Source organism: Oncorhynchus tshawytscha, linkage group LG27 (genome assembly GCF_018296145.1).
Source record: "Oncorhynchus tshawytscha isolate Ot180627B linkage group LG27, Otsh_v2.0, whole genome shotgun sequence".
In the NCBI taxonomy this organism is placed as follows: domain Eukaryota; kingdom Metazoa; phylum Chordata; class Actinopteri; order Salmoniformes; family Salmonidae; genus Oncorhynchus; species Oncorhynchus tshawytscha.
In genome coordinates, this window is record NC_056455.1 from 20565244 (window position 1) to 20590548 (window position 25305).

Genomic DNA, 25305 nt, shown 5'->3' on the forward strand with positions numbered 1-25305 from the left:
ACCTGTTAGCCTAGTATAATGTAGCGTAGCTTAATCATGAACACAGAAAGGTGTGGTGCAGCAGAACTATCCACACAGACCCCCATACACCCCCTCCCTCCCTCCCTCCCTCCCTCCCTCCCTCCCTCCCTCCCTCCCTCCCTCCCTCCCACTCCTCTCTACCAAACACCATTATTCAAAATTCCTTAGAATTCCAGAAGGGAAACCTGCGACCCTCTGGGGAGGAAATCTATGTATCTCTCATCACTACCCTGACGGTAGGAAGAAAGAGGGAGGAAGAGAGGTGCAGGGCGAAATAGAGGATGTGGTGTGGTGTTGGTCGATGGATATTTATTGACATCCCTTCACCTGGCCTGTATTAGTGTGTTTATTGTAATGGAGCATTCAGCTGGGTGGAGCCCCATAGAGCCAAGACCAGGGCTGTTCTAGGTTGTCTGTTAGCCTGGGCCTGGGGAGAGAGAGACATTCAGCTGGGTGGAGCCCCATAGAGCCCAGGCCAGGGCTGTTCTAGGTTGTCTGTTAGCCTGGGCCTGGGGAGAGAGAGACATGCAGCTGGGTGGAGCCCCATAGAGCCAAGACCAGGGCTGTTCTAGGCTGTCTGTTAGTCTGGGCCTGGGGAGAGAGAGACATGCAGCTGGGTGGAGCCCCATAGAGCCAAGACCAGGGCTGTTCTAGGCTGTCTGTTAGCCTGGGCCTGGGGAGAGAGAGACATGCAGCTAGCAGCTCCTTGATGTGTGTTTATAAGCAGACCTGCTTCACTCTCCTCTACGTTCCTCTCCGCTTTCTGTTTATAATGCCGGTCCTGTCCCCCAGCAGAGGGGCTCTGTCCCTCTCTCTCTCTGTCTGTCCCTCTCTCTCTCTGTCTGTCCCTCTCTCTCTGTGTCTGTCCCTCTCTCTCTCTGTCTGTCCCTCTCTCTCGCTCTCTCTGTTTATGTTGCCTGTCCCCAGCAGAGAGGCTCTGTCTCTATCTCTCTCTGTCTGTCCCTTTCTCTCTCTGTCTGTCCTCTCTCTCTCTGTCTGTCCCTCTCTCTCTGTATCTGTCCCTCTCTGTCTCTGTCTGTCACTCTCTCTCTGTCTGTCCCCCTCTCTCTCTGTTTATGTTGCCTGTCCCCAGCAGAGGGGCTCTGTCTCTATCTCTTTCTGTCTATCCCTCTCTCTCTCTGTCTGTCCCTCTCTCTCTGTGTCTGTCCCTCTCTCTCTCTGTCTGTCCCTCTCTCTCGCTCTCTCTGTTTATGTTGCCTGTCCCCAGCAGAGAGGCTCTGTCTCTATCTCTCTCTGTCTGTCCCTCTCTCTCTCTGTCTGTCCCTCTCTCTCGCTCTCTCTGTTTATGTTGCCTGTCCCCAGCAGAGAGGCTCTGTCTCTATCTCTCTCTGTCTGTCCCTCTCTCTCTCTGTCTGTCCCTCTCTCTCGCTCTCTCTGTTTATGCTGCCTGTCCCCAGCAGAGGGGCTCTATCTCTCTCTCTCTCTGTCTCTCTCTCTCTGTCTCTCTCTCTCTGTCTCTCTCTCTCTGTCTCTCTCTCTCTTTCTGGAACACAGCCTGGGCAGGATGTGAATACCTCCTACTGTCACATGATATCTATGGAAAATTGATCATATGATTGTATGGAGCCCATTCCTCTCTCCACCCTCTCTTCCCCCCCAGTCCCCTCCCCTCTGGTAACTCAGGCCAACTCAATCAGGTAGTAGATCTCTAGTATGTTTAGGAACTGAGAACATGTCATATTCACTTGGAGTGTAATTCAACATGACTTAGCTTTTATTTTCCTCCAACTCTATGGATGGGCCTTTGGTATGGACATGCCTGAAATAGAGTAAGGGCAAGAGAGAGAGAGAGAGTTTGGGAGAGAGAGAGAAAGAGAGAGACAGAGGGGGGAAGGGAAAGAGTCAGAAAGAGGGAGAAAGCGATCGGGCCAGATTGAGTGACAGACTCCTGTCTGTGTTTTCTCGCTGGACCAGTGAATCTGTAAATTAAGCATGCTCCTTCTGGCAGCCCTGCTTTATCTGTTGGTGTGCGTGTGAGAGAGAGAAAGAGAGAGTGAGTGTGAAGGGGCTGATGACAGAGGGCCCTTTGAGCGCCTGCTCTCCTGCTCTCACAGACACAATCTGATGGGAGGGTTGTCACGCTGTCTCCATGGACCAGCTCCCAAAGACAACAGGAGGATGTCCTGTGCTATCACACACACGCATACACATTATCTCTCTCTCTCACACACACACACACACACACACACACACACACACACACACACACACACACACACACACACACACACACACACACACACACACACACACTGTGACCTTTTTGCCACACATTAATGCTCCTGGTTTCTACAGTAGCTACTGTAGACCCTCACAGATGTGATCATGTACACAGACAGTACTGAGTCTAAAGCACTGTATGCCTGTCTTTGTGGGGTGTCTGATGGGTGTTCACCCTATAGACAGTAATGGAATGGAATGGATGATGGGTTTATTGATGTTTTCCCATGTCTTCCCACTCTGAAATGAACCACAAGCGATCACAATAATTATATTATTTTCAATATACACACTAGCCACACACCCTCCCCTCACTGAGGGTCAATTGTCACAGTCAACCTAGAATGTTCATCATCTTTATAAACATGTTATGCACCAGCCTACTTCATTTTACCTATTGAATCATTCAATCAGTTATATACCTTGAGGTGAAGTTCAACATGACTCGAATCAGACGAAGGCTTCTGTTTCATTTATTCAACAAGAGCCCCTTCTAGTGGTCAGAATGATGTAGCCCTGAGTGTTTACCGGGCATGTCACTTAACTAGGTACAACTCTGATCTCTGGTTCTCTGAGTTTGTCCTGGTCCTACAGAAACCACCTACAGTGCACTGAATCATGACACTATTATCAGACTGCCCCACTAGTAGGAATCAGGTCCATGGAAATTGTGAAAGGAAACAGGGTTTCAATTACTTGCAGGTTTTTAATATCAGTGCTAGAGCTGAAACTGATTTGCATAATAATGACTCAAGACTTCCCCAATGAGTCAGACGTCACTGTTAACTCTACCTCTTCCATGTATCATAACTTTCACTATGAGTTACACCTATCTCTTCTGCGTTTGCACCTCACAGCGGCAGGCACACAGTTGTTTGCAGTACTACAATGTCTGTTGCATATCTTGTAACTTGTTTTCTGATCCTCTTGTCAAGTCAAGGTCATTTTAGTCTGTGTTGCTGATGTTTGAATAGCCAGAGGCCATGCTTTGGGTTAAAGCCGTCTCTGCCCGCGTTCTGTAGACACACCTTCAGTCTAGTCGCATTGTTTTTTTGATAATATGAGCATTTGTTTATCTCTTTCCTATTTGCCATTATGTGGAGGAAGTTACATATTATCTATGGAAAGTGATAGCATTGCAAAATAAAAACTGCGCCACGTGTTTGCAGAATTCTCCAAAATGGCGGCGACTCATTCATTGTGGGGCGCGCACAGTACCAGCAGAATATTAGTTGTTGTGAAATGTCTCTCCTGTACTCCCACTTCCTTTCTATCAGTATAAAGATCTGAAATCTTGAACTGTTATTTTCCGTTCAAAGCATTGTTTGTGACGTTGTAAGTTTAAAATTCCTTGGGAAAGAAAAAACATACCTACCGAGATTGTTTCCTACATCTAGTGATGCAGACTATTTCCATCTTGTTGATATGCTATTGTGCTTATACAGTAAGCTGTCCCTTCCGGACATTCTAATCTCTTCAACGTCTCTTCAACATCAGTAAAGATTTACACTGTAGATGACTGTGGTAATTGTCTTCCTCCTTCCTCTACATCCTGTTGGGGCGGAGAGAAAACCAAGAATATAGCTTGTGCAAACCTCAGAACAGGAAATGCTTACAGATACTGTGTAGATGTGAAAGAGGAATCTACAAGGATCTTATGCGTGGAGTAGATGTTCATGATCCCCAATGGGGTAACTTCAACCACAGATGATGTACGACGTGATTATACAAACGGGGGGTTCCATATCCTTCACCCAGACTGTATCTACTGTAGAATCAGGAATACGACTGTCTTTCACACTTCAATATAGACGATAGATACAGTTTAATGACAAATGTATTCAGACATGTAGAATATTGTTTTTGTGTGTTAGATGTCTAACTTTACTTGTGTAGGTTTTCTTCCACAGACGTCTACGTGGCTTGCTGAACTTTGTCAACAGAAAAACACTACACATACACACAATGTGATTGATGTCAGCTACTCCTGCATCACCCTCCTGGACTGTGTCAATGTAGACCACACTGCCATAAGTGATTTGACTGAGAGTATGGCTATTTATCACTGCAGTTTAGGTTTATTTACAGTTACCTTGTAAACTACAATACCAGGGGGGAAAAACATTCCAAATGTAAACTATTTTATTATAAGAAGTAAATATATTGATGTTATCTTATTTCTGAATCAGGAGCATTGGACCTGTACCATTGTCTCTGGTGCATCAGGTGAGATGTGTAAATTGCTTTTCAAGTTTGAGGACACGTGTCTTCTTGTTATGTTTATTTTTTTCACATGTACAGTGCCTTCAGAAAGTATTCAGACTCCTTGACTTTTTCCACATTTTGTTACGTTACAGCCTTATTCTAAAATGTATTAAATATTTGTTTTCCCTCACCAATCTACACACAATACCCCATAATGACAAAGCAAAAACAAATTTAATACATTTGCAAATGTATTAAAAATCTTAAACTGAAAATAACATTTACATAAGTATTCAGACTGTTTATGCTACAAGCTTGGCACACCTGTATTTGGGGAGTTTTTCCCATTCCTGCGTTGTCTTGGCTGTGTGCTTAGTGTATTTGTCCATTTGGAAGGTGAACCTTCGTCCCCAGTTTGAGGTCCTGAGCGCTCTGGAGCAGGTTTTCATCAAGGATCTCTCCGTACTTTGCCCCATTCATCTTTTCCTCGACCCTGACTAGTCTCACAGTCCCTGCCGCTGACAAACATCCCCACAGCATGATGCTGCCACTACCATGCCTCACCGTAGGGATGGTGCCAGGTTTCCTCCAGACATGACGCTTGGCATTCAGGCCAAAAAGCTCAATCTTTGTTTCATCAGAACAGAGAATCTTGGTAGAGTGGCTTCAGTCTTGCCACTCTACCATAAAGGCCTGATTGGTGGAGTGCTGCAGAGATGGTTGTCCTTTCTTTAAGGTTCTCCCATCTCCACAGCGGAACTCTGGAGCTCTGTCAGAGTGACCATCGGATTCTTGGCCACCTCCCTGACCCGGGCGGCCAGCTCTAGGAAGAGTCTTGGTGGTTCTAAACTTCTTCCATCTAAGATTGATTGACGCCACTGTGTTCTTGGGGACCTTCAACGCTGAAGAAATGTTTTGGTACCCTTCCCCAGATCTGTGCCTTGACACAATCCTGTCTCAGAGCTCTACCGAAAATTCCTTCGAACTCAAGGCTTGTTTTCTGCTCTGATATGCACTTTCAACTGTGAGACCGTAGATAGACAGGTGTGTGCCATTTCTAAATCATGTCCAATCAATTGAATTTAACACAGGTGGACTCAAATCAAATCAGATGTATTGGCCACAAATAAACAGCAAACCTGGTTTCAAAAAACTCTTCCCTATTTGACCTAGATATTTTGTGTGTATGTACTGATATGTTGGCTATGTGTGCCTTTATGTGCCTTTTTTAAGTGTGTGTAGTTCTGTCCTTGAGCTGTTCTTGTTTATTCATGTTCTGTATTATGTCACTCATGCTGCCAAACTTACCCACGTAAAACTGACCATCCTACCTTTCCTCGACTTCGGTGATGTCATCTATAAAATATCCTCCAACATTCTACTCAACAAACTGGATGCAGTCTATCACAGTGCCATCCGTTTTGTCACCAAACCCCATACACTACCCACCATTGCGACCTGTACGCGACCTGTTGGTTGGCCCTCGCTTCATACTCGTCGCCAAACCCACTGGCTACAGGTTATCTACAAGTCTCTGCTAGGTAAAGCCCCACCTTATCTCAGCTCACTGGTCACCATAGCAGCACCCACTCGTAGCACGCGCTCCAGCAGGTATATCCCACTGGTCACCCCCAAAGCCAATTTCTCCTTTGGTTGTCTTTCCTTCCAGTTCTCTCTCACACACACACACGCGCACATGCACACACACACACACATACATACATACGTACATACATACGTACATACATACATACATACGTACATACATACGTACATTCAGACACACACACACACACACACACACACACACACACACACACACACACACACACACACACACACACACACACAAACACACACACACACACAAACACACACATTCAGGCACTCACACATACACACACGCACACAAGTCCAGGCTCATGATCTTTCAGGTAAAATGTGTATGATTTGTGTGATGTCTGCAACTCAACATTAATATATTCTCTGAACTGCCTAAGTGTTCTATTGTCATGAACCTTCAGGTAACATTTGATATAGATGTCTTGTCTATACATCCCAGTCACATGGCAAGGATGTCCCCTGAGACATATTACATTACAGTACATAAGTGACAGAGGCTGGGGGTTGTTCTAATTGCTCCTCCCAGATGAATGTAATAATCTCACTGTAAGCGGCCAAGGAGGGAAAGGTATGCTAAAAGAGAGGAACAAGAAGCTAATGGTCCATGGGGGAACAGAGACTGAATCCTGGCAGAAACGACTTGCTGAACCCCCTCTGGTGAATGGCACCATGATGCCAGGTCAACTTCACCAGATGATGAAGCCCTTGACAGATCCTCTTTATTTATTGGATGATAATCTAACTACCTTCATAACTGATCTCTTAGGTCGGATTAGCCTCTGTCTCTATACTGTAGGTCAGTGGTTCCCAACCTTTTCGGTTACTGTACCACCAACTGAATTTTGATCTTGCTATTCTCAAGTACAGTACACCCTGTGGATAGGCCAGGTACCCCCAGCGTTCCTAGTACCCATGGTTTTTTATTTTATTTTATTTTTTAACCTTTATTTAACTAGGCAAGTCAGTTAAATATTTTCAATGATGGCCTAGGAACAGTGGGTTAACTGCCTTGTTCAGGGGCAGAACGACAGATTCGTACAGCTCGGGGAGTTGAACTTGCAACCTTTACGGTTACTAGTCCAATGCGCTACCACTAGGCTATGCTGCCGGTGACAATGCTAGGGTGGGGGAGGGTGTTGTGAATCTGAACCCTGATGATGTCTGTCATTGCTCCCACAGCACTAATGGCCAAACTGATGACCTGTAATGGCCTGTCTGACAGGTGAGATTGTGTCTGTTTCTCCATCTATTGCTAACTGTGCTCTTTACAGTGAAATTGGAAAGATTGTAGGAGAGACTTATGGAAAATAATAGGCATACCATGTTTGAGGTCATGTTTACTGATCCAGCCTGTGTCCTCTAGCTAGAAGCATTCATCACCTTGGGTCAGAAGAGACCACTGCTCTGGTGGATAAGCAGGCCTTGGACAAGGACCAAGTCACCAAACGTCTTTAGTTAATAGGTAGTACTGTGAGTGTTCATTCAGTTTTCCACTATTTGCTGGTGAACTGGTAACTTGCTAACTGAATTATGGGTTTGGTTGTTTTCATGCTCAGCATTTTTTTCCAAAAGACAAAGGAACTAATGACATGGAGTCAAGCAGAGGAGATGCAAACTTACAAAACATGATAAGATATTAAGTATAAGATATTTTGTTAAAGAATATTACGTGAGTGCCTCCCGAGTGGTGCAGCGGTCTAAGGCACTAAGGGTTCAATCCGCGACCGAGAGTCCCATGAGGCGGCCTTTCAGGTAAAATGTGTATGATTTGTGTGATGTCTGCAACTCAACATTAATATATTCTCTGAACTGCCTAAGTGTTCTATTGTCATGAACCTTCAGGTAACATTTGATATAGATGTCTTGTCTATACATCCCAGTCACATGGCAAGGATGTCCTCTGGTTTTAGACTTACAGTATTATATTACAGTACATAAGACACAGGGGTTGGAGGTCGTTCTAATACCACACTGGTTGCAGTTCAAGCAGTTCATTAGGCTGCTGTTGCTTGTGGATGTGTAAAGTGAATCATCAACATTTGAATGATATGACACAACTTCTAACCAAGTCATTTCAAACCTTTTCTACGTTTCCATTGCCAACTGAAAAGAATACATGTTCCTTGCTGTTAAACAGTGTCCATCTAGCTCCCCATCTTTATAAATGACAACTTTGAAGAATAAAAGGCCCCAAAAAATACACATAATGTTTATTCTGTGCGTCATTGTGTACCATAGCTCCTCCTCTGCTTATATAAACAACCAGGAAATGCCTTTACTTTCTTTTCAATTTCACTAGGCGTGGAGGTAGATGTGTCATCTCAGAACTGAACATGTTTTTGTTTGAAGTGGTTTTTTTGGTTGCTGTTTTGAAAGTCTATCCAACCTACGCTGTCGAGAATCAAGGTAAAATACCAAATTATTGTAGAATGAATTTCAAAGTTTCCCTATTTCTCCCGGAAGACTGATACTTCTGCTAAATAAACTGCGTCAGGGCTGGGCCCTCAGAGAAGCCAGACCTGTTTGACACAAACTTTTTCTATTGTTCTTATTTATTGGATCGAGATCTCAAACCTAGTCTCTATCTATATTCCATTTAGTTTCGGTCTAAAGGAATTTGTAAGTGGTTTTCGTAATAATGCACATAACGTTGTCCTAAATAAAACTTCCTTGACATCCTTAGCATGTACTTCGGTGGAAATTGATTGTGGAAAATTGAAGACCAGTGATGGTAGATACGTGTATCTATACAACATTTCAGGTGTATCTGACATTGCAGTGTACAACAATGCAGGGGTAAGTTCATCTGTGTTTTAGTTCATCTATACAGGAAGTAACTACTGCAGGAGAGCAGTGGATGCAATCCGCACACAGAATTATTTTACTTCAAAAAATACCACTACATTCAGGGCTTTCGGAAAGTATTCAGACCCCTTGACTTTTTCATTGTGTGTAGATTGATGAGGGGGAAAAAAACAATTGAATCAATTTTAGAATAAGGCTGTAATGTAACAAAATGTGGAAAAAGTCAAGGGGGCTGAATACCTTCCGAATGCACTGTACATTCCGCATTGATCATTTCACTTGTCTTTTTCCAACTTGAAATAATTTTTTGTCTGTCTTTCCCACAGACTGCCATTGCCAACAGTGGAGGGGACAAGCCAATGGAATTTGATAAGAATGAGGTGGTAACGATGAACAACAGTTCAATCACCCTCTATAAATGCCAACATCTGACAATGAACATAATTTACATTGATTCTACACAGGTGAGCTCTGTAATTTCACATTATTTAGAGGTTGATTATAACAACTTACACATTTGTCTTTTTATTTCTGGGTTTAATCCTGTATTATTAGGATGCAACTGATGAAACAATATCCCTCCCCATTCCCTCTTAGCAGAAGACTGGAACTGAGTCTAATGGTAAAGATCCCTCAGTTAAGGAGAGATGTTCCCATTACATTGTCACAGGTAGATAGTTGACATTCCTCTTTTCCATCAATTTCAAGTATCTTTCAAGGGCACATAGAGAAAAAGCACTAAATCATATTCATTCATTTTGAATACTGTACACCTTTTAACCTCTTTCTGGCCTTTGCAGAGATGAGGAATGAGGTTGTGACAACTGCATCTTTGAATTCAACCATCATCCCAGGTGAGTACCAATGTCAATCCCTTGAGAATTTGTTTTTGATGTTTTTATTTTCTGGGAGCCTGGAAATTAAATGAAGGGAAAGACGACATAACACATTAATCTGTGTTGTTCAGTATTTTGTTTGATTATGTCATGGAAATGACTTTATTCTCTCTAATTCCACCATTATAGATGGAGACCATCCTGATAGAAACCATGGTGACACTAGTTTGATCTGGAAAATCATTGGTGAGTTTTTACGCAAATCTGTCACCACAGCTTCCTCTGTATGAGAAAATGACAAGTAAATCTGACCTCAAAATTATGTTACCAAGATCAACTACTGTTAGAAGGCTGTTTTAAAACCTTTTCATTTGTGTGAATATGTCAATATCTGATGACTACATTTTGTTTTTCAGTTGGTGTTGTTGCTCTCGGGCTGGTCATTGCTGGTCTGCTCTTAGTGGTTTTTTGTGTGCGCAAACCTTGGAGAGACAAACAGTGGTGAGTATCCTATATAACTGTTTATAACAGCTTTATAACTCTTTTTGTCTTTAAGTCAATTAGAATTGTTGCAGAGGGTTTATGTTAGTTATGAGACTAGTTCTCTCTGTCTTACTACTACGGTTTAAAGTCAGACCAATGGGGTCCTAGCAGGTCACAAACAGGATGAGAACAGTCTGGAACTTGCAGGCCACTTACAAACTACAGTCTTGTCGGCCATTTTGTCAAGTTACTGTTGTTTATCAAACATTATCCTTAATTTCTTATTAATGTAATAATCTCATCTTTAGCAACCAAGGCCACAGAGATGTGGAAGCGGGTCAGGGCATTCCAGAACCAAACTCCATTCCTCTGATGCAGAATGAGCAACGTGATGCCAGGTAAACCTTTCCACATCACTTTATTGATCTGTAATCAACCACTGAATGATAGTCTCTCTTGTCTTCAGCTGTTGCTATGGGTTATATTCGTTTCTGTCTCTATAGAACAGGGCTCTCCAACCCTGATCCTGGAGAGCTACTGTCCTGTAGGTTTTCACTCCAACCCTAATCTACTGTAGCACACCTGATTCTAATAATTAGCTCAGGGACGGGAAACAGGCGGCCTGCTGACCCCCGTTTTACTGTTGACAGCTAGAATAGTAGAATACACAAGGTACAATTTCAAAATGTGGTTGTTCATCAGCAATTTTTCTCTTGTTATGTCAGTCAATGACAGTCGCTCAATTAGCTCATGTCAGCTAACAATTTTTTAGATTGGTAAATGTATTTAACCAGCTACCTAAACCTGTAGAAATCATCGTCAAATTGATGACTGGAGGGGACTCATTGACTTTGTAAGTCACTCTCACTTAGAAATCATATTGACATGCAAACATTTCTCTCCACCCTATGGCAAAATGCGTAGAATTGCAGTAAATTAGCTGTAAAACTGCTGTTTTTTGGCTGGCAAAATTAATAGAATAGCCTGAAATGACTGCTTAGGGCCGGCACTGACTGCATGTGTGGGTATGAATGTGGGTACACAGACCCACTAGCCACTGCAACCCCTCATAATGAGTTCGGATTTTTGTGGCCCCCATCAAAGTTGCCCATCCCTGGAAGCTGCATCAGGTTAGTTACAACTGGGATTGGAGAGAGAACCTCCAGGAGGGTAGCTCTCCAGGAACAAAGTTGGAAAGCCCTGCTATAGAAGGCGAAGGAAGAATTACTCAATAGATCTGCATGGCATTTCAAATACCAGTAATGTCTATTGGCAAGCAACAACATTCAGCAAAGACCCTGCCTTTAGAGCCCTGCCAAGGCAAGACATAACATATTCAAGCCAGAAGGACAACTGGTGTATTTTTGACTGTGGTCTAATGTATCGAAGAATATTTATAGAGCTGTTATCTTCCGAATAAACTCTTAAAGACCTAGTAATATTTTACATCAATAGCAGTCAGTATTAATCGTCATCTTAATTCAGTCTCATCTGAAAGTTGTAAATTCTTGGTTATCTGCACGAACCCTGGCTAACACGTTGAATCAGCAATACAAAATTGGGTTTAATTATTTATTTACTAAATACCTAACTAATCACAGAATTACACATACACAGAATTAAATCATAACTTGATTACAAATTACGTCATGAAGGAAAACGTCCCTAGCGGGCAGAACAGATATGACAGCTTGTTACACAAAAGAAAAGGGTCTGGGTTTGAGTGAAAGAGCGGGAAGACTGAGGGACAAAGGAAGAAGCTGTGCTATCGTAAATACAGTATCTTATGCATTCTAAATTACCGCCCATTTGGAAAAGGAAAATGCAATAAATATTTACTCTGAGCTGTTCTTCGGTAGGTTGGTGGTAGATGGAAGGCCGTGTTGCCAAACCGAGTCCTTTGTCCTTTGAAGAATGTCTCTGGTGGTCAATTGGATACGTTGTAGTAACGTCGTTGTGTGATAGATGGGATACTCTGTCTGTTCCTTCCTAACCCTAGTTTGCATCTGCTGTTGCTAACTTAACGGCTCGGAGGTATCACTTCTGTAGTGAATAAGAGTTCAAAGTTCATACCATTCGCAACCAAAGCTCACGCTGATGTTGGCTTCGTTCTGCAGTTATTATCTGAACCATTCTGACATCGGACCGTCGTCCTCACTTCCTCGGAACAGGAGGTTACATTGTCGTCAAGGCTTTATATAGGAAGGGAGAAAAGGGCGTGTTTGAAAAGTTTTATAGCCCATGTCCCTTCACAGGGGCGGGCCACTGATTGAGCAGAACCCTAATCTTATGAAAATTTTGGAAGCTAAAATCACATTTCATCCCATCACGAATAATTTCATATTCAAACATTTAAATTGAACAACAATTCCATGGGATTCCGATAACTCTGATGTGTAGACTTTCCACTTTAGAGTTTGTCATTTTATCATTGATGAGAACGTCTCAGATGACAATCGAACTGACATCATATTCATGAAGTACCACCGCATATGTTCAATTGGTCGGATTAGCAGAATATAGTTCATTTCCACCTTCTGATGTTCCCAGAATCTCTATGTTAACCAAAGGATTTTTCAAATGTAACATCAGTAGGGTAGAGAGAGGAAAAAGGGGGGAAGAGGTATTTATGTCTGTCATAAACCTACCCCCCAGGCCAACATCATGACAATGTTTTATCACAGAGACATCAGAAAGCTTGATGACGGTGAGACTGTTGAAGCTGTGGTTGTTCTCAGGTTAGTTAGAATACCTCTATTACATCTCTACAGTCTACTCTGTCCTGGATCAGTTTGCCTTGCTTTTCCATTCAGTCATGCTCATCATAATCTCACTTTTAGTGACCAAGGAGGTGAGCCAGGAGAGGAGAGCAGGCAGCCCATGGACAATGAAGAGACAGGCGCTGACAACCCTCTGCTGAATGGAGATGCCAGGTAAACTGTACCACATGACTAATCACCTGCCAGTCCTCTGTAATGTAGGCTATGGATATGGAGAACATTTGTATCCTTCCCAATCGAGATACTTAAATCCTTATCAATGTAATAATCTCAACTTTAGCGACCAAGGAGAGAAAAGAGTTCTAGGAATGGAGGATGGAAAGCCGTCAGACAATGACAGAGCAGACACTGAAATCTGTCAGAAGACACATGCTGATTCCCCTCCACTGAATGTACCCAAGCTTGTCAGGTAAATTCATGTTAGTCTCTGCCTCTATGGAGGACAGTGTTGTTTCTGGTGGATCAAGAGTTTTAATCCTGATGATATCCCTGTTATTGCTCCCACAGGGTTAACAGCCAGACTGATGACCCACAGCTTCTTGGTCAACCTCAGAGCAATGGACACGTGCCATATAGAAGGTGAGAATGTGTATTTATCTGTGTGTAAAGTTGCATGGGATGGTAGAGGAGGTTAAATAACTGGTTGAGGTCATGTTTCCTGATCCAGTCTGTATCTTACTCCACAGGGAATCACACCTGACCAATGGGGATCCAGGTCAGGGTGCTGGTGAGACTTCACCCCTCCTCTGCAGGTGAGTCACTCCTCTGTCATTTAGGCCATGAACACGTAGACCATGTGTACCCCTCTCCAACAGATCCTTAATTCTTATCCATATAATAATCACCCTTAGAAGCCCAGGAGAGGAAGGCGTGCTAGAAGGGCAGGACAGGAAGTCAGCAGACAGTGGGGGAACAGACCCTGAATCCTGTCAGAAGACACATGCTGAACCCCCTCTAGTGAATGGACACCATGATGTCAGGTAAGCTTGATTACATATTGATACATCCACAACTCTTTGGGTATAATGCCACTCACCCCATTTTCCCACGGTTCATGTTAGCCTCTGTCTCTATAGGGAAGAGTATTATGGTGGATCATGAATGTGAATGTTGATGTCTTATTACTCCAACAGGGTTAACGATGAGACTAAGGAACCGACTCCTGGTGCACCCAGTCCAGGACCTCTTCCCATGTCTAACAGAGCTGCAGAGGAGACCACTGCTCTATTGGACAAACAGACCTTGGACAAGGACCAAGTCACCAAACCTCCTGAGTTAATAGTAAGTACTGTTAATGTCCTCTGACAACTGGTGAACTGTTTGTCTTGGTATCTAAAATGACGGGGCTCGTTTTCTTTTTGCTCCAACATATTTGTAACTCTTGTGTTTTTCCCAAGGACAAAGGACCTAATGACATGGAGTCAAGAAGAGGAGAACTGTAACAAACGGTGGACGTTTGTATAACAAAAGAAAACCTAATAAGATATTATAAGACACAGTAATACTGTATATAATATACATATTATAAGATACACATTTGTGACTTGCTTCATCATAATCAGTCATGTCAACCCCAAGGCACATTCTGAAAAGTGTCTTTTTCTGATTTTCTATAATCTAAACAGTTTATTAAGTTAATTCTCTATGCGACAGCTGTAACCTGGATAAGTTAGGAAATGTGTTCTAGTGATATCAGTTGAAATTCCAAAACGGACCAAGACTTTTAGATAATAATAATTTAGATAAGTTACCTACACGTTTAATTACTATTATCTGAAAATGAGTGTGCGGCATATGACTGATTATGATACAACAAGTCACATTTTAGCTATACAACATTATATATCAAATTCTATGAAAGTATGATAAGATCATACACTAGTATTGTATACTATACATACAAGCAATTATATATATATATATATATATATATATATATATAACATACACCTGAAAAGATGCTTAAAACGTTAACCTCTCTAGTATAGACATATCCAAGGTCATGAGGTCTCAATGTCAAATAGCTAAACAATGACTAGACGTTATTTAGAGTAGGCCTCATTATCACAGGGCCCAGTCTAAGAAGCTCTATTTTACCAAAGCAATTATTCATTATTTCTGAATTGAGAGTTAGCATGTCAGTTAAAATAACTTGCATAATTTGTCCCCTTTAACACATGAAATCCTACTTTCAGTAAAGAACTTTGATGTTCCATTTTAGACTCTAGATGATATTACATCAGACTTATTTAAATCACTGTATTCATAGGAAATCATGATTGGTCAGTTCAAACAGGAAACACTTCATATGGATGTTCTCTTTATAATGCATTATAGGAGCATTAATAACACCTTCTATGCATAATGCATCAGGATGCACAACATAGGTGCTAATAACTGCTCAAGAACATCTATAACTACATAAAGCATTATCACCAGGATGTGTAATGCCTTATGAAGCAAAGTATTACTATGCCAGATGCCACATTAGGATCGTTATATCATACATTATGTGCTCATTAAGCTAAAAAGTAGTAAGTAATTGCAAAGTTGCAAATTAGCGAAAATGCTAAAATATCCCGGGATGATATTCGAACACGCAACCTTTGGGTTGTTAGACGTTCGCGTTATAAGTCCACCCATCCGAAACCAAAGCATGGATTACTGTCTGAGCTTGTCCATAGACTGTTTACGGGGTAAAGAAAGCAAATTATATTTTGTAATTAGGGTGAACTATCCCTTTAACAGGAGTGCGGAACTCCTACGTGAAGTCGTTACAGTATAGCCCTCTGACACATTTTCCTAAGGAGACTTTCATGAGGTCATACCACTTAGCTTCATAATCATAAGGCATTATGCTGCCTGCTTAAAATGCTGAAGGAATATAGACATGTATTAGCCATTAGTGCCTATGTCATGCATTATGATGTATATATTCATAGATTATAAGGTGTTATAAATACACTTGTAACACATTATGAAGAGCGTATTCATAGGAAGTGTTACCTGCAGTTCTTGCGGAAGGAACTGTACCCCACATCCCCACCTACTAGTGACATTGTGAAAAATACCACAACTTTAGACAGGAATTGTGTAGCTATGTGGACATTTATGTTCACAGTTTCATTAGAATATTTATTTCAGTGTCTGTCAGGTCAAATGACTTAGGCGAATGACATACCCATATACATTGACACCTTATAACCTTAGTGTCCGAAAAGGTTCATTTTCTTCATCTTTTGATTATGTTAATTTGACTTATTTGTAATGTATTTCATGTCATGTATGTGGGTTGGTCCCATACTGTTATGAATGGTTTTCACCTGATGCTTTTATGGTTAGTTACCTTACACATGTATTTAGTTTTATTTATGACTTTTTCATGACCAATTTACACTCAGTGTACAAAACATTAAGAACATGACAGACTGACCAGGTGAATCCAGGCGAAAGCTATGATCTCTAATTGATGTCCCTTATTAAATCCACTTCAATCAGTGTAGGGGGAAGGAGACAGGTTAAATACTGATTTCTAAGCCTTGAGACATGGATTGTGTGTGGGTGCCATTCAGAGGGTGAATGGGCATGACAAAAGATTGGACTGCCTTTGAACGGGTAGTAGGTGCCAGGCTCACTGGTTTGAGTGTGTCAAGAACTGCAACGCTGCTGGACTTTTCACTCTCAACAGTTTCCCATGTGTATCAAGAAGGGTCCACCACCCAAAGGACATCCAGCCAACTTGACACAACTCTGGAAAGCTTTGGAGTCGACATGGGCCAGCATCCCTGTGGAAAGCTTTCGACACCTTGTAGTGTCCATCCCTTGACCAATTCAGGCTGTTCTGAGGGCAAAAGCGGGTGTAACTCAGTAGTAGGAAGGTGTTCCTAATGTTTGTACACTGTGTATAGTACTATGTATTTTGACTGTTGGATTGATATGATCTGCTCATACATTGCCATACAAGTGAGTGAGTTAAGACTATTGTTTAATGAACGACTCAGGTCTGATGAATACAATTGTCCCTCATACTCTTGTCTTATTTGTATGAACAAACCTCCACATCATTGTCATATCTACCTTTTAGGAAGGCTGTTCTGCAGAGTGTTGTGTTTGGTCACAACTTGTTTTATTTAATACATGAACATTTGAGTGACTTACAGGAGCAATTCAAGTTTAGTGCCTTGCTCAAAGGTACCTCAAACCAGTGACTTTTCAGTGACTGGTACAACGCTTATTAATATTATGATGAGTTGCTTTCCTTTTATCATTAAAACATTCCTTTCTAGCTTGTGGTCGTGTTTTCTTCAAATGAGACACTGGTGGAGAGGGAAAGATCCAACTGATTTATTTAGTCTTGTGTCACTCGTTTTCAGTTTTTCAAGTTTATGCAGACACACACACACACACACACACACACACACACACACACGTGCCACACTAATGCTCCTGGTTTCTACAGTAACTGCTCATGTGATCATGTACACAGACTGTATGTCTGTCTTTGTGGGATGTCTGATGTGTTCACCAGTAACATACAGGAGCCAATGATGGTATGGTACAGTATGGTATGGATGATGATTTCCTGATGTTTTCCTATTTCATCCCACTCTGAAATGTATCACGTGATTGTAATAATGATATTCTCTTCACACCCTGAGCTGACAAGGTAAAAATCTGCCGTTCTGCCGCTGAGCAAGGCAGTTAACCCACTGTTCTCCGGGTGCGGAAGACGTGGATGTCGATTAAGGCAGCCCCCCCGCACCTCTCTGATTCAGAGAGGGGTTGGGTTAAATGCGGTATACACATTTCAGTTGAAGGCATCAGTTGTACAACTGACTAGGTATCCCCCTTTTCCCTACAGTTCAACAAAACCATGTGCTTCATTCCTACAGTACAACAACAGCCCCGTCTAGTGGTCAGAAGTGTTGTGTGTAGGACCCTAAGTTTTTACTGACCTTGTGACCTTCCAGACAGGTCATGTGGGCAGGAGACAGGTAATATGGACCTAGTAATGAGTTCTGCACTTCAGACACATCGCAGTGCACCACCTACAGTGCAATAAAGCACTATTATCCGACTGCCCCACCAGTAGGAATCAGGTCAAGTTGTCATTCAACTGGAGGCTTTACATGGGGGAAAGGAACATTTATTGAAAATATTGTGTTTTAATATCAATGCCTTAAGTTGTATACAAAAAAATCTAGTTTAATTGTCACAAAACGTTAAAATATTTATCCAAAAACCAGATGTGTTTGTTGTTGCTCCTCCTTATGATGTAACTTCCGCTCAACAAGAGAAAGAGTGTCCTTCCCACCTTGGTTTGCTTTGCACTGATGACAGACTGGAACTCAACACGCAGCACACAGTAGTTTGTAATAAGAGGCCACCATGTCTATTTCTTATCTGTTTAGTTTATTATTGACAATCCTGTTAATTCAAGGTAAGAAGATTGTGTTTTGACCTTGTATTTCTTCTGGGTGAAGCTGACATTTCATGTCTTAGTCACCCCAATTCCTGACACATATTTACAGTAGTGTAGTTGGTTTAGTTTTTTCGATGTCTTGAGTGTTTGCTTATCTCTCAGCTATTTGCCATTCTCTTGAAAAAGTTACAATTCTCAGGAAAGAGAGATTGCAAAATATATATCTGCAGGCTGTTGGAGTGGAGAAGAAACCAAGAATGTTAGTTGTACAAGCCTCCGAACTGGAACTGCGTACAAATACTGTGTAAAGGAGAAGGAGAATCCTATATGTGAGCAGTGGCAATCAGTGGTTTCCAATAAGGTAAGATATCTGTTTATTGTATCTCACAAGACTCTCTTGACTACAACTACATATGATGTACAACTTTCAAACTGGGGATTCAATATGACTCACAGGCTTCACTATCAGACTACTGTAGAATCAGAAATGTGACTGTCTTTCACACTTCAGGGGAGGCAGGAAGCGTAGTGGTTAGAGTGTTGGGCTAGTAACTTAAAGGTTGCTGGATTAAATCCCCAAACTGACAAGGTGAAAATCTGTTGTTCTGCCCCTTTACAAGGCAGTTAAACCCACTGCTCCCTGGTAGGCTGTCATTGTAAAAAATAATTTGTTCTTAACTGACTTGCAATGTTAAATAGATAAAAAATACAGACAGTAGATACAGTTTAATGACAAATGTATTCAGACATGTAGAATATTGTTTTTGTGTGTTAGATGTCTAACTTTACTTGTGTAGGTTTTCTTCCACAGACGTCTACGTGGCTTGCTGAACTTTGTCAACAGAAAAACACTACACATACACACAATGTGATTGATGTCAGCTACTCCTGCATCACCCTCCTGGACTGTGTCAATGTAGACCACACTGCCATAAGTGATTTGACTGAGAGTATGGCTATTTATCACTGCAGTTTAGGTTTATTTACAGTTACCTTGTAAACTACAATACCAGAGGTATGATAATGGCCTATTCTACATCCTAACCAATTTCATACATATATTATTTAGCATACTGTATGTAAAGACAATGTTAAATTAAGTATAGTCTGATGGGTGAGAATAGTAGCACGTGTGAATCATGCCCAGCGTGTGTAGTCTATAAAGCAAGAAACAGTACTTAGATTTTTCAGTGACTTTTCAAATCGTAGTCACATGCATCATGTAGCCTGTATGTTTTGATAAGCTTTGCTTTTCTGGATTGATATTCTTTCTGGATTTATCTCAGTCTTGTCAGACATTTTGTAAAGTTACTGTTGTTTATCAAACATGATCATCATTTCTTATTAATGTAATAATCTCATCTTTCCACATCACTTTGACGAGCTGTAATCAACCACTGAATGATAGTCTCTCTTGTCTTCAGCTGTTGCTATGGGTTATATAAGTTTCTGTCTCTATAGAACAGGGCTCTCCAACACTGTTTCTGGAGAACTACTGTCCTGTAGGTTTTCACTCCAACCCTTATCTAGCACATCTGATTCTAATAATTAGCTCAGGGACGAGAAACTGGCGGCCTGCTGACCCCTGTTTTACTGTTGACAGCTAGAATAGTAGAATACACAAGATACAATTTCAAAATTTAGTTGTGTCAGTCATTGAAAATCACTCAATCACTAAATTATTTTGATTGGTAAATAAATCTGACCAGCTACGTAAACTTGTAGTAAACATCGTCAAATTGCTGACGGGGGGGGCATTGATTTTGTAAGTCACTGTCACTTAGATATCATATTGACATGCATACATTTCTCTCCACCCTATGGCAAAATGAGTAGAATTGCATGCAATTAGTTATAAAATTGCAAATCTTCTCTCCACCCTATGGCAAAATGAGTAGAATTGCATGCAATTAGTTATAAAATTGCAAATCTTCTCTCCGCCATATGGCAAAATGTGATGAATTGCAGCAAACTTGCTTTAAATCTCAAATCAAATCAAATTGTATTTGTCACATACACATGGTTAGCAGATGTTAATGCGAGTGTAGCGAAATGCTTGTGCTTCTAGTTCCAACTATGCAGTAATAACCAACGAGTAATCTAACCTAACAATTTCACAACAGCTACCTTATACACACAAGTGTAAAGGGATAAAGAATACGTACATAAAGATATATGAATGAGTGATGGTACAGAATGGCATAGGCAAGATGCAGTAGGGGGTATAGAGTACAGTATATACATATGAGATGAGTAATGTAGGGTCTGTAAACATTATATTAAGTGGCATTGTTTAAAGAGGCTAGTGACACATTTTTACATCAATTTTTCCATTTATTAAAGTGGCTGGAGTTGAGTCAGTATGTTGGAAGCAACCACTCAATGATAGTGGTGGCTGTTTAACAGTCTGATGGCCTTGAGATAGAAGCTGTTTTTCAGTCTCTCGGTCCCTGCTTTGATGCACCTGTACTGACCTCGCCTTCTGGATGAAAGTGGGGTGAACAGGCAGTGGCTCGGGTGGTTGTTGTCCTTGATGATCTTTATGGCCTTCCTGTGACATCGGGTGGTGTAGGTGTCATGGAGGGCAGGTAGTTTGCCCCTGGTGATGCATTGTGCAGACCTCACTACCCTCTGGAGAGCCTTACGGTTGTGGGCGGAGCAGTTGCCGTACCAGGTGGTGATACAGCCCGACAGGATGCTCTCGATTGTGCATCTGTAAAAGTTTGTGAATGCTTTTGGTGACAAGCCAAATTTCTTCAGCCTCCTGAGGTTGAAGAGGCACTGCTGCGCCTTCTTCACCACGCTGTCTGTGTGGGTGAACCAATTCAGTTTGTCTGTGATGTGTACGACGAGGAACTTGAAACATACTACCCTCTCCACTACTGTCCCGTCGATGTGGATAGGGGGGTGCTCCCTCTGCTGCTTCCTGAAGTCCACGATCATCTCCTTTGTTTTGTTGACGTTGAATGTGAGGTTATTTTCCTTTTCTTCTGCAAAATGTTCTCTAATCCCCATAGCAAAATGTTGCTTAGGGCCAGCTCTGACTGCATGTGTGAGTGTGAATGTGGGTACACAGGAGCCACTGTGGTCCCTCATAATGAATTCAGATTTTTGTGGACCCCATCCAAGTTGCCCATCCCTGAAAGCTGATTAAAAAGCTGCATCAGGTTAGTTACAACGGGCATTGGAGAGAGAACCCACAGGAGGGTAGCTCTCCAGGAACAGGGTTGGAAAGCCCTGCTATAGAAGGCAAAGGAAGAATTACTCAATAGATCTGTATGGCATTTCTAAATACCGGCAATGTCTATTGGCAAGCAACAACATTCAGCAAAGACCCTGCCTTTAGAACCCTGCCCAGGCAAGACATGACATATTCAAGCCAGAAGGGCAACTAGTGTATTTTTGACTGTGGTGTAATGTACCTTAGATGATTCCAGTTGTACCTGTGGGTATCTGACTGAACCTTTGGTACATGTTTTATCATAGAGACATCAGAAAGCCTGATGACGGTGAGACTGTTGAAGCTGTGGTTGTTCTCAGGTTAGTTAGAATACCTTTATTACATCTCTACAGTCTACTCTGTCCTGGATCAGTTTGCCTTGCTTTTCCATTCAGTCATGCTCATCATAATCTCACTTTTAGTGACCAAGGAGGTGAGCCAGGAGAGGAGAGCAGGCAGCCCATGGACAATGAAGAGACAGGCGCTGACAACCCTCTGCTGAATGGAGATGCCAGGTAAACTGTACCACATGACTAATCACCTGCCAGTCCTCTGTAATGTAGGCTATGGTTATGGAGAACATTTGTATCCTTCCCAATCGAGATACTTAAATCCTTATCAATGTAATAATCTCAACTTTAGCGACCAAGGAGAGAAAAGAGTTCTAGGAATGGAGGATGGAAAGCCGTCAGACAATGACAGAGCAGACACTGAAACCTGTCAGAAGACACATGCTGATTCCTCTCCACTGAATGTACCCAAGCTTGTCAGGTAAATTCATGTTAGTCTCTGCCTCTATGGAGGACAGTGTTGTTTCTGGTGGATCAAGAGTTTTAACCCTGATGATATCCATGTTATTGCTCCCACAGGGTTAACAGCCAGACTGATGACCCACAGCTTCTGGGTCAACCTCAGAGCAATGGACACGTGCCATATAGAAGGTGAGAATGTGTATTTATCTGTGTGTAAAGTTGCATGGGATGGTAGAGGAGGTTAAATAACTGGTTGAGGTCATGTTTCCTGATCCAGTCTGTATCTTACTCCACAGGGAATCACACCTGACCAATGGGGATCCAGGTCAGGGTGCTGGTGAGACTTCACCCCTCCTCTGCAGGTGACTCACTCCTGAGTGGGGGGGGCTGTTATCTCTAAAGGGAACAGTATTAAGGTGGACAATGAATGTGAATGTTGATGTCTTCTTTCTCCAACAGGGTTAACGATGAGACTAAGGAAGTGACTCCTGGTGCACAGAGTCCAGGACCTCCTCAGATGAATGGAGGTCCTCCCATGTCTAACAGAGCTGCAGAGGAGACCACTGCTCTATTGGACAAACAGGCCTTGGACAAGGACCAAGTCACCAAACCTCCTGAGTTAATAGTAAGTACTGTTAATGTCCTCTGACAACTGGTGAACTGTTTGTCTTGGTATCTAAAATGACGGGGCTCGTTTTCTTTTTGCTCCAACATATTTGTAACTCTTGTGTTTTTCCCAAGGACAAAGGACCTAATGACATGGAGTCAAGAAGAGGAGAACTGTAACAAACGGTGGACGTTTGTATAACAAAAGAAAACCTAATAAGATATTATAAGACACAGTAATACTGTATATAATATACATATTATAAGATACAGTAATATATGATATACAGTACTTATTATAAGATACAGTAATATATGATATACAGTACTTATGATAAGATACAGTAATATATGATATACAGTACTCATTATAAAATACAGAAGAATATGATATACAGTACTTATTATAAGATACAGTAATATATGAGATACAATACTTATAAGATACAGTAATATATGAGATACAGTACTTATGATAAGATACACATATGTGACTAGCTTCATCATCGTCAGTCATGTCAACCCCAAGACACATTCTGAGCAGTGTGTTTTACTGCACATTGATTTTCAGAAACCTCAACAGTTTATTAAGTTCATTCTCTATGTGACAGCTATAATCTGGATAGGTTAGGAAACGTGTTTAAGTGAAATCAGTTGAAATTCCAAAACAGCCCATTACTTGTAGATAACTAAAATGAGAAAATGATTATAATCTGAAAATGAGTGTGACTTATGACTGATTATGATACAGCATGTCACATATTAGATATACAACATTATAATGATATGAAAGAATAGTAAGATCATACTTACACTAGTATTGTATACTATACATACAAGCAAATATAAATGACATACTCATGAGAAGATGCATAAAACATAAACCTCTTTAGTAGAGACATTTCCAAGATCATGAGGTCTCAATGTCTTGTGGACATGTCAAATAGCTAAGCATTGACCCCTGGCGCTATTTACACTATGTATACACACATATATGTAGACACCCCTTCAATTTAGTGGATATGTCTATTTCAGCGACACCCGTTGCTGACAGGTGTATAAAATCGAGCACACATCCATGCAATCTCCATTGACAAACATTGACAGTAGAATGGCCCGTACTGAAGAGCTCAGTGACTTTCAATGTGGCACCGTCATAGGATGCCACCTTTCCAACAAGTCAGTTCATAAAATTTCTGCCCTGCTAGAGCTGCTCCGGCCACCTGTAAGGGCTGTTATTGTGGAACATCATTGGCTCAGCCATGAAGTGGTAGGCCACACAAGCTCACGGAACGTGACCTCCGTGTGGTGAAGCGTGTTAGTCGCAATCGTCCGTCCTCAGTTGCAACACACACTACAGAGTTACAAACTGCGTCTGGAAGCATCGTCAGCACAACTGTTCGTCAGGAGCTTCATGAACTGGGTTTCCATGACCGAACAGCCGCACACAAGCCTCAGATCACCATGCGCAATGCCAAGCGTTGGTTGGAGTGGTGTAAAGCTCGCCGCCATTGGACTCTGGAGCAGTGGAAACACATTCTTGCTTCACCATCTGTTAGTCCATCAGACGAATCTGGGTTTGGCGGATGCCAGGAGAACGCTACCTGCCCCAATGCATAGTGCCAACTGTAAAGTTGGGTAGAGGAGGAATAATGGTCTAGGGCTGTTTTTCATGGTTCGGGCTAGGCCCCTTAGTTCCATTGCAGGGAAATCTTAACTCTACAGCATACAATGACATTCTAGATGATTCTGTGCTTCCAACTTTGTGGCTACAGTTTGGGGAAGGCCCTTTCCTGTCTCAGCATGACAATGCCCCCATGCACAAAGCGAGGTCCATACAGAAATTATTTGTTTAGATCAGTGTGGAAGAACTTGACTGGCCTGCACCCCATCAAACACCTTTGGGATGAATTGGAACGCCGACTGCGAGCCAGGCCTAATCACCCAACATCAGTGCTCACTAATGCACTTGTGGCTGAATGGAAGCAAGTCCGTAACTCCGTCTTGCGGGCATAAAGGGATAGTTCACCCAAATTACAAAACAACATATTGTTGTTCTTACCCTGTAAGCAGTCGATGGACAAAATAAGAAAGCAATCCAATGCTTTTGTTTATTTACTGTACTTGGTTAGGGAAATGCAAACGTTTTAGCACTTGTGGCACAAATCCAAGTCAATGACCCTGTTAAAAGCATTTTTCTGAAATCATCCTAGTGTCAACATTTGATTGTGTAGCTCAATTAAGTCATTCTAAGATGATTTGAACATGAAGCACAAAAACAATGCAAGAAATGGGATATTGGCTTCACATT

General features: G+C 41.8%; 1 protein-coding gene across 4 annotated transcripts in view; it reads left to right on the forward strand.

The window, feature by feature from the left end:
• Positions 1-14962, forward strand: part of LOC112226202 — a 22423-nt gene extending 7461 nt beyond the window's left edge. Inside the window, exons 2-18 of one of the 4 annotated variants that reach the window (XM_042307254.1) lie at positions 7270-7312; positions 7454-8496; positions 8774-8886; positions 9222-9359; positions 9493-9565; positions 9696-9749; positions 9921-9977; positions 10148-10232; positions 10523-10612; positions 12899-12952; positions 13055-13147; positions 13275-13403; positions 13502-13573; positions 13681-13746; positions 13849-13974; positions 14128-14275; positions 14392-14962. In XM_042307254.1, the coding sequence (XP_042163188.1) occupies positions 8424-8496; positions 8774-8886; positions 9222-9359; positions 9493-9565; positions 9696-9749; positions 9921-9977; positions 10148-10232; positions 10523-10612; positions 12899-12952; positions 13055-13147; positions 13275-13403; positions 13502-13573; positions 13681-13746; positions 13849-13974; positions 14128-14275; positions 14392-14436 (1416 nt within the window). In that variant the 5' untranslated portion in view covers positions 7270-7312; positions 7454-8423 and the 3' untranslated portion in view covers positions 14437-14962. Of the gene's footprint in view, positions 1-7269; positions 7313-7453; positions 8497-8773; positions 8887-9221; positions 9360-9492; positions 9566-9695; positions 9750-9920; positions 9978-10147; positions 10233-10522; positions 10613-12898; positions 12953-13054; positions 13148-13274; positions 13404-13501; positions 13574-13680; positions 13747-13845; positions 13975-14127; positions 14276-14391 lie in introns of all 4 variants that reach the window. The other 3 variants (XM_042307252.1, XM_042307253.1, XM_042307255.1) reach the window with 3 other exon arrangements.
• The last annotated feature ends 10343 nt before the right edge of the window (positions 14963-25305 follow it).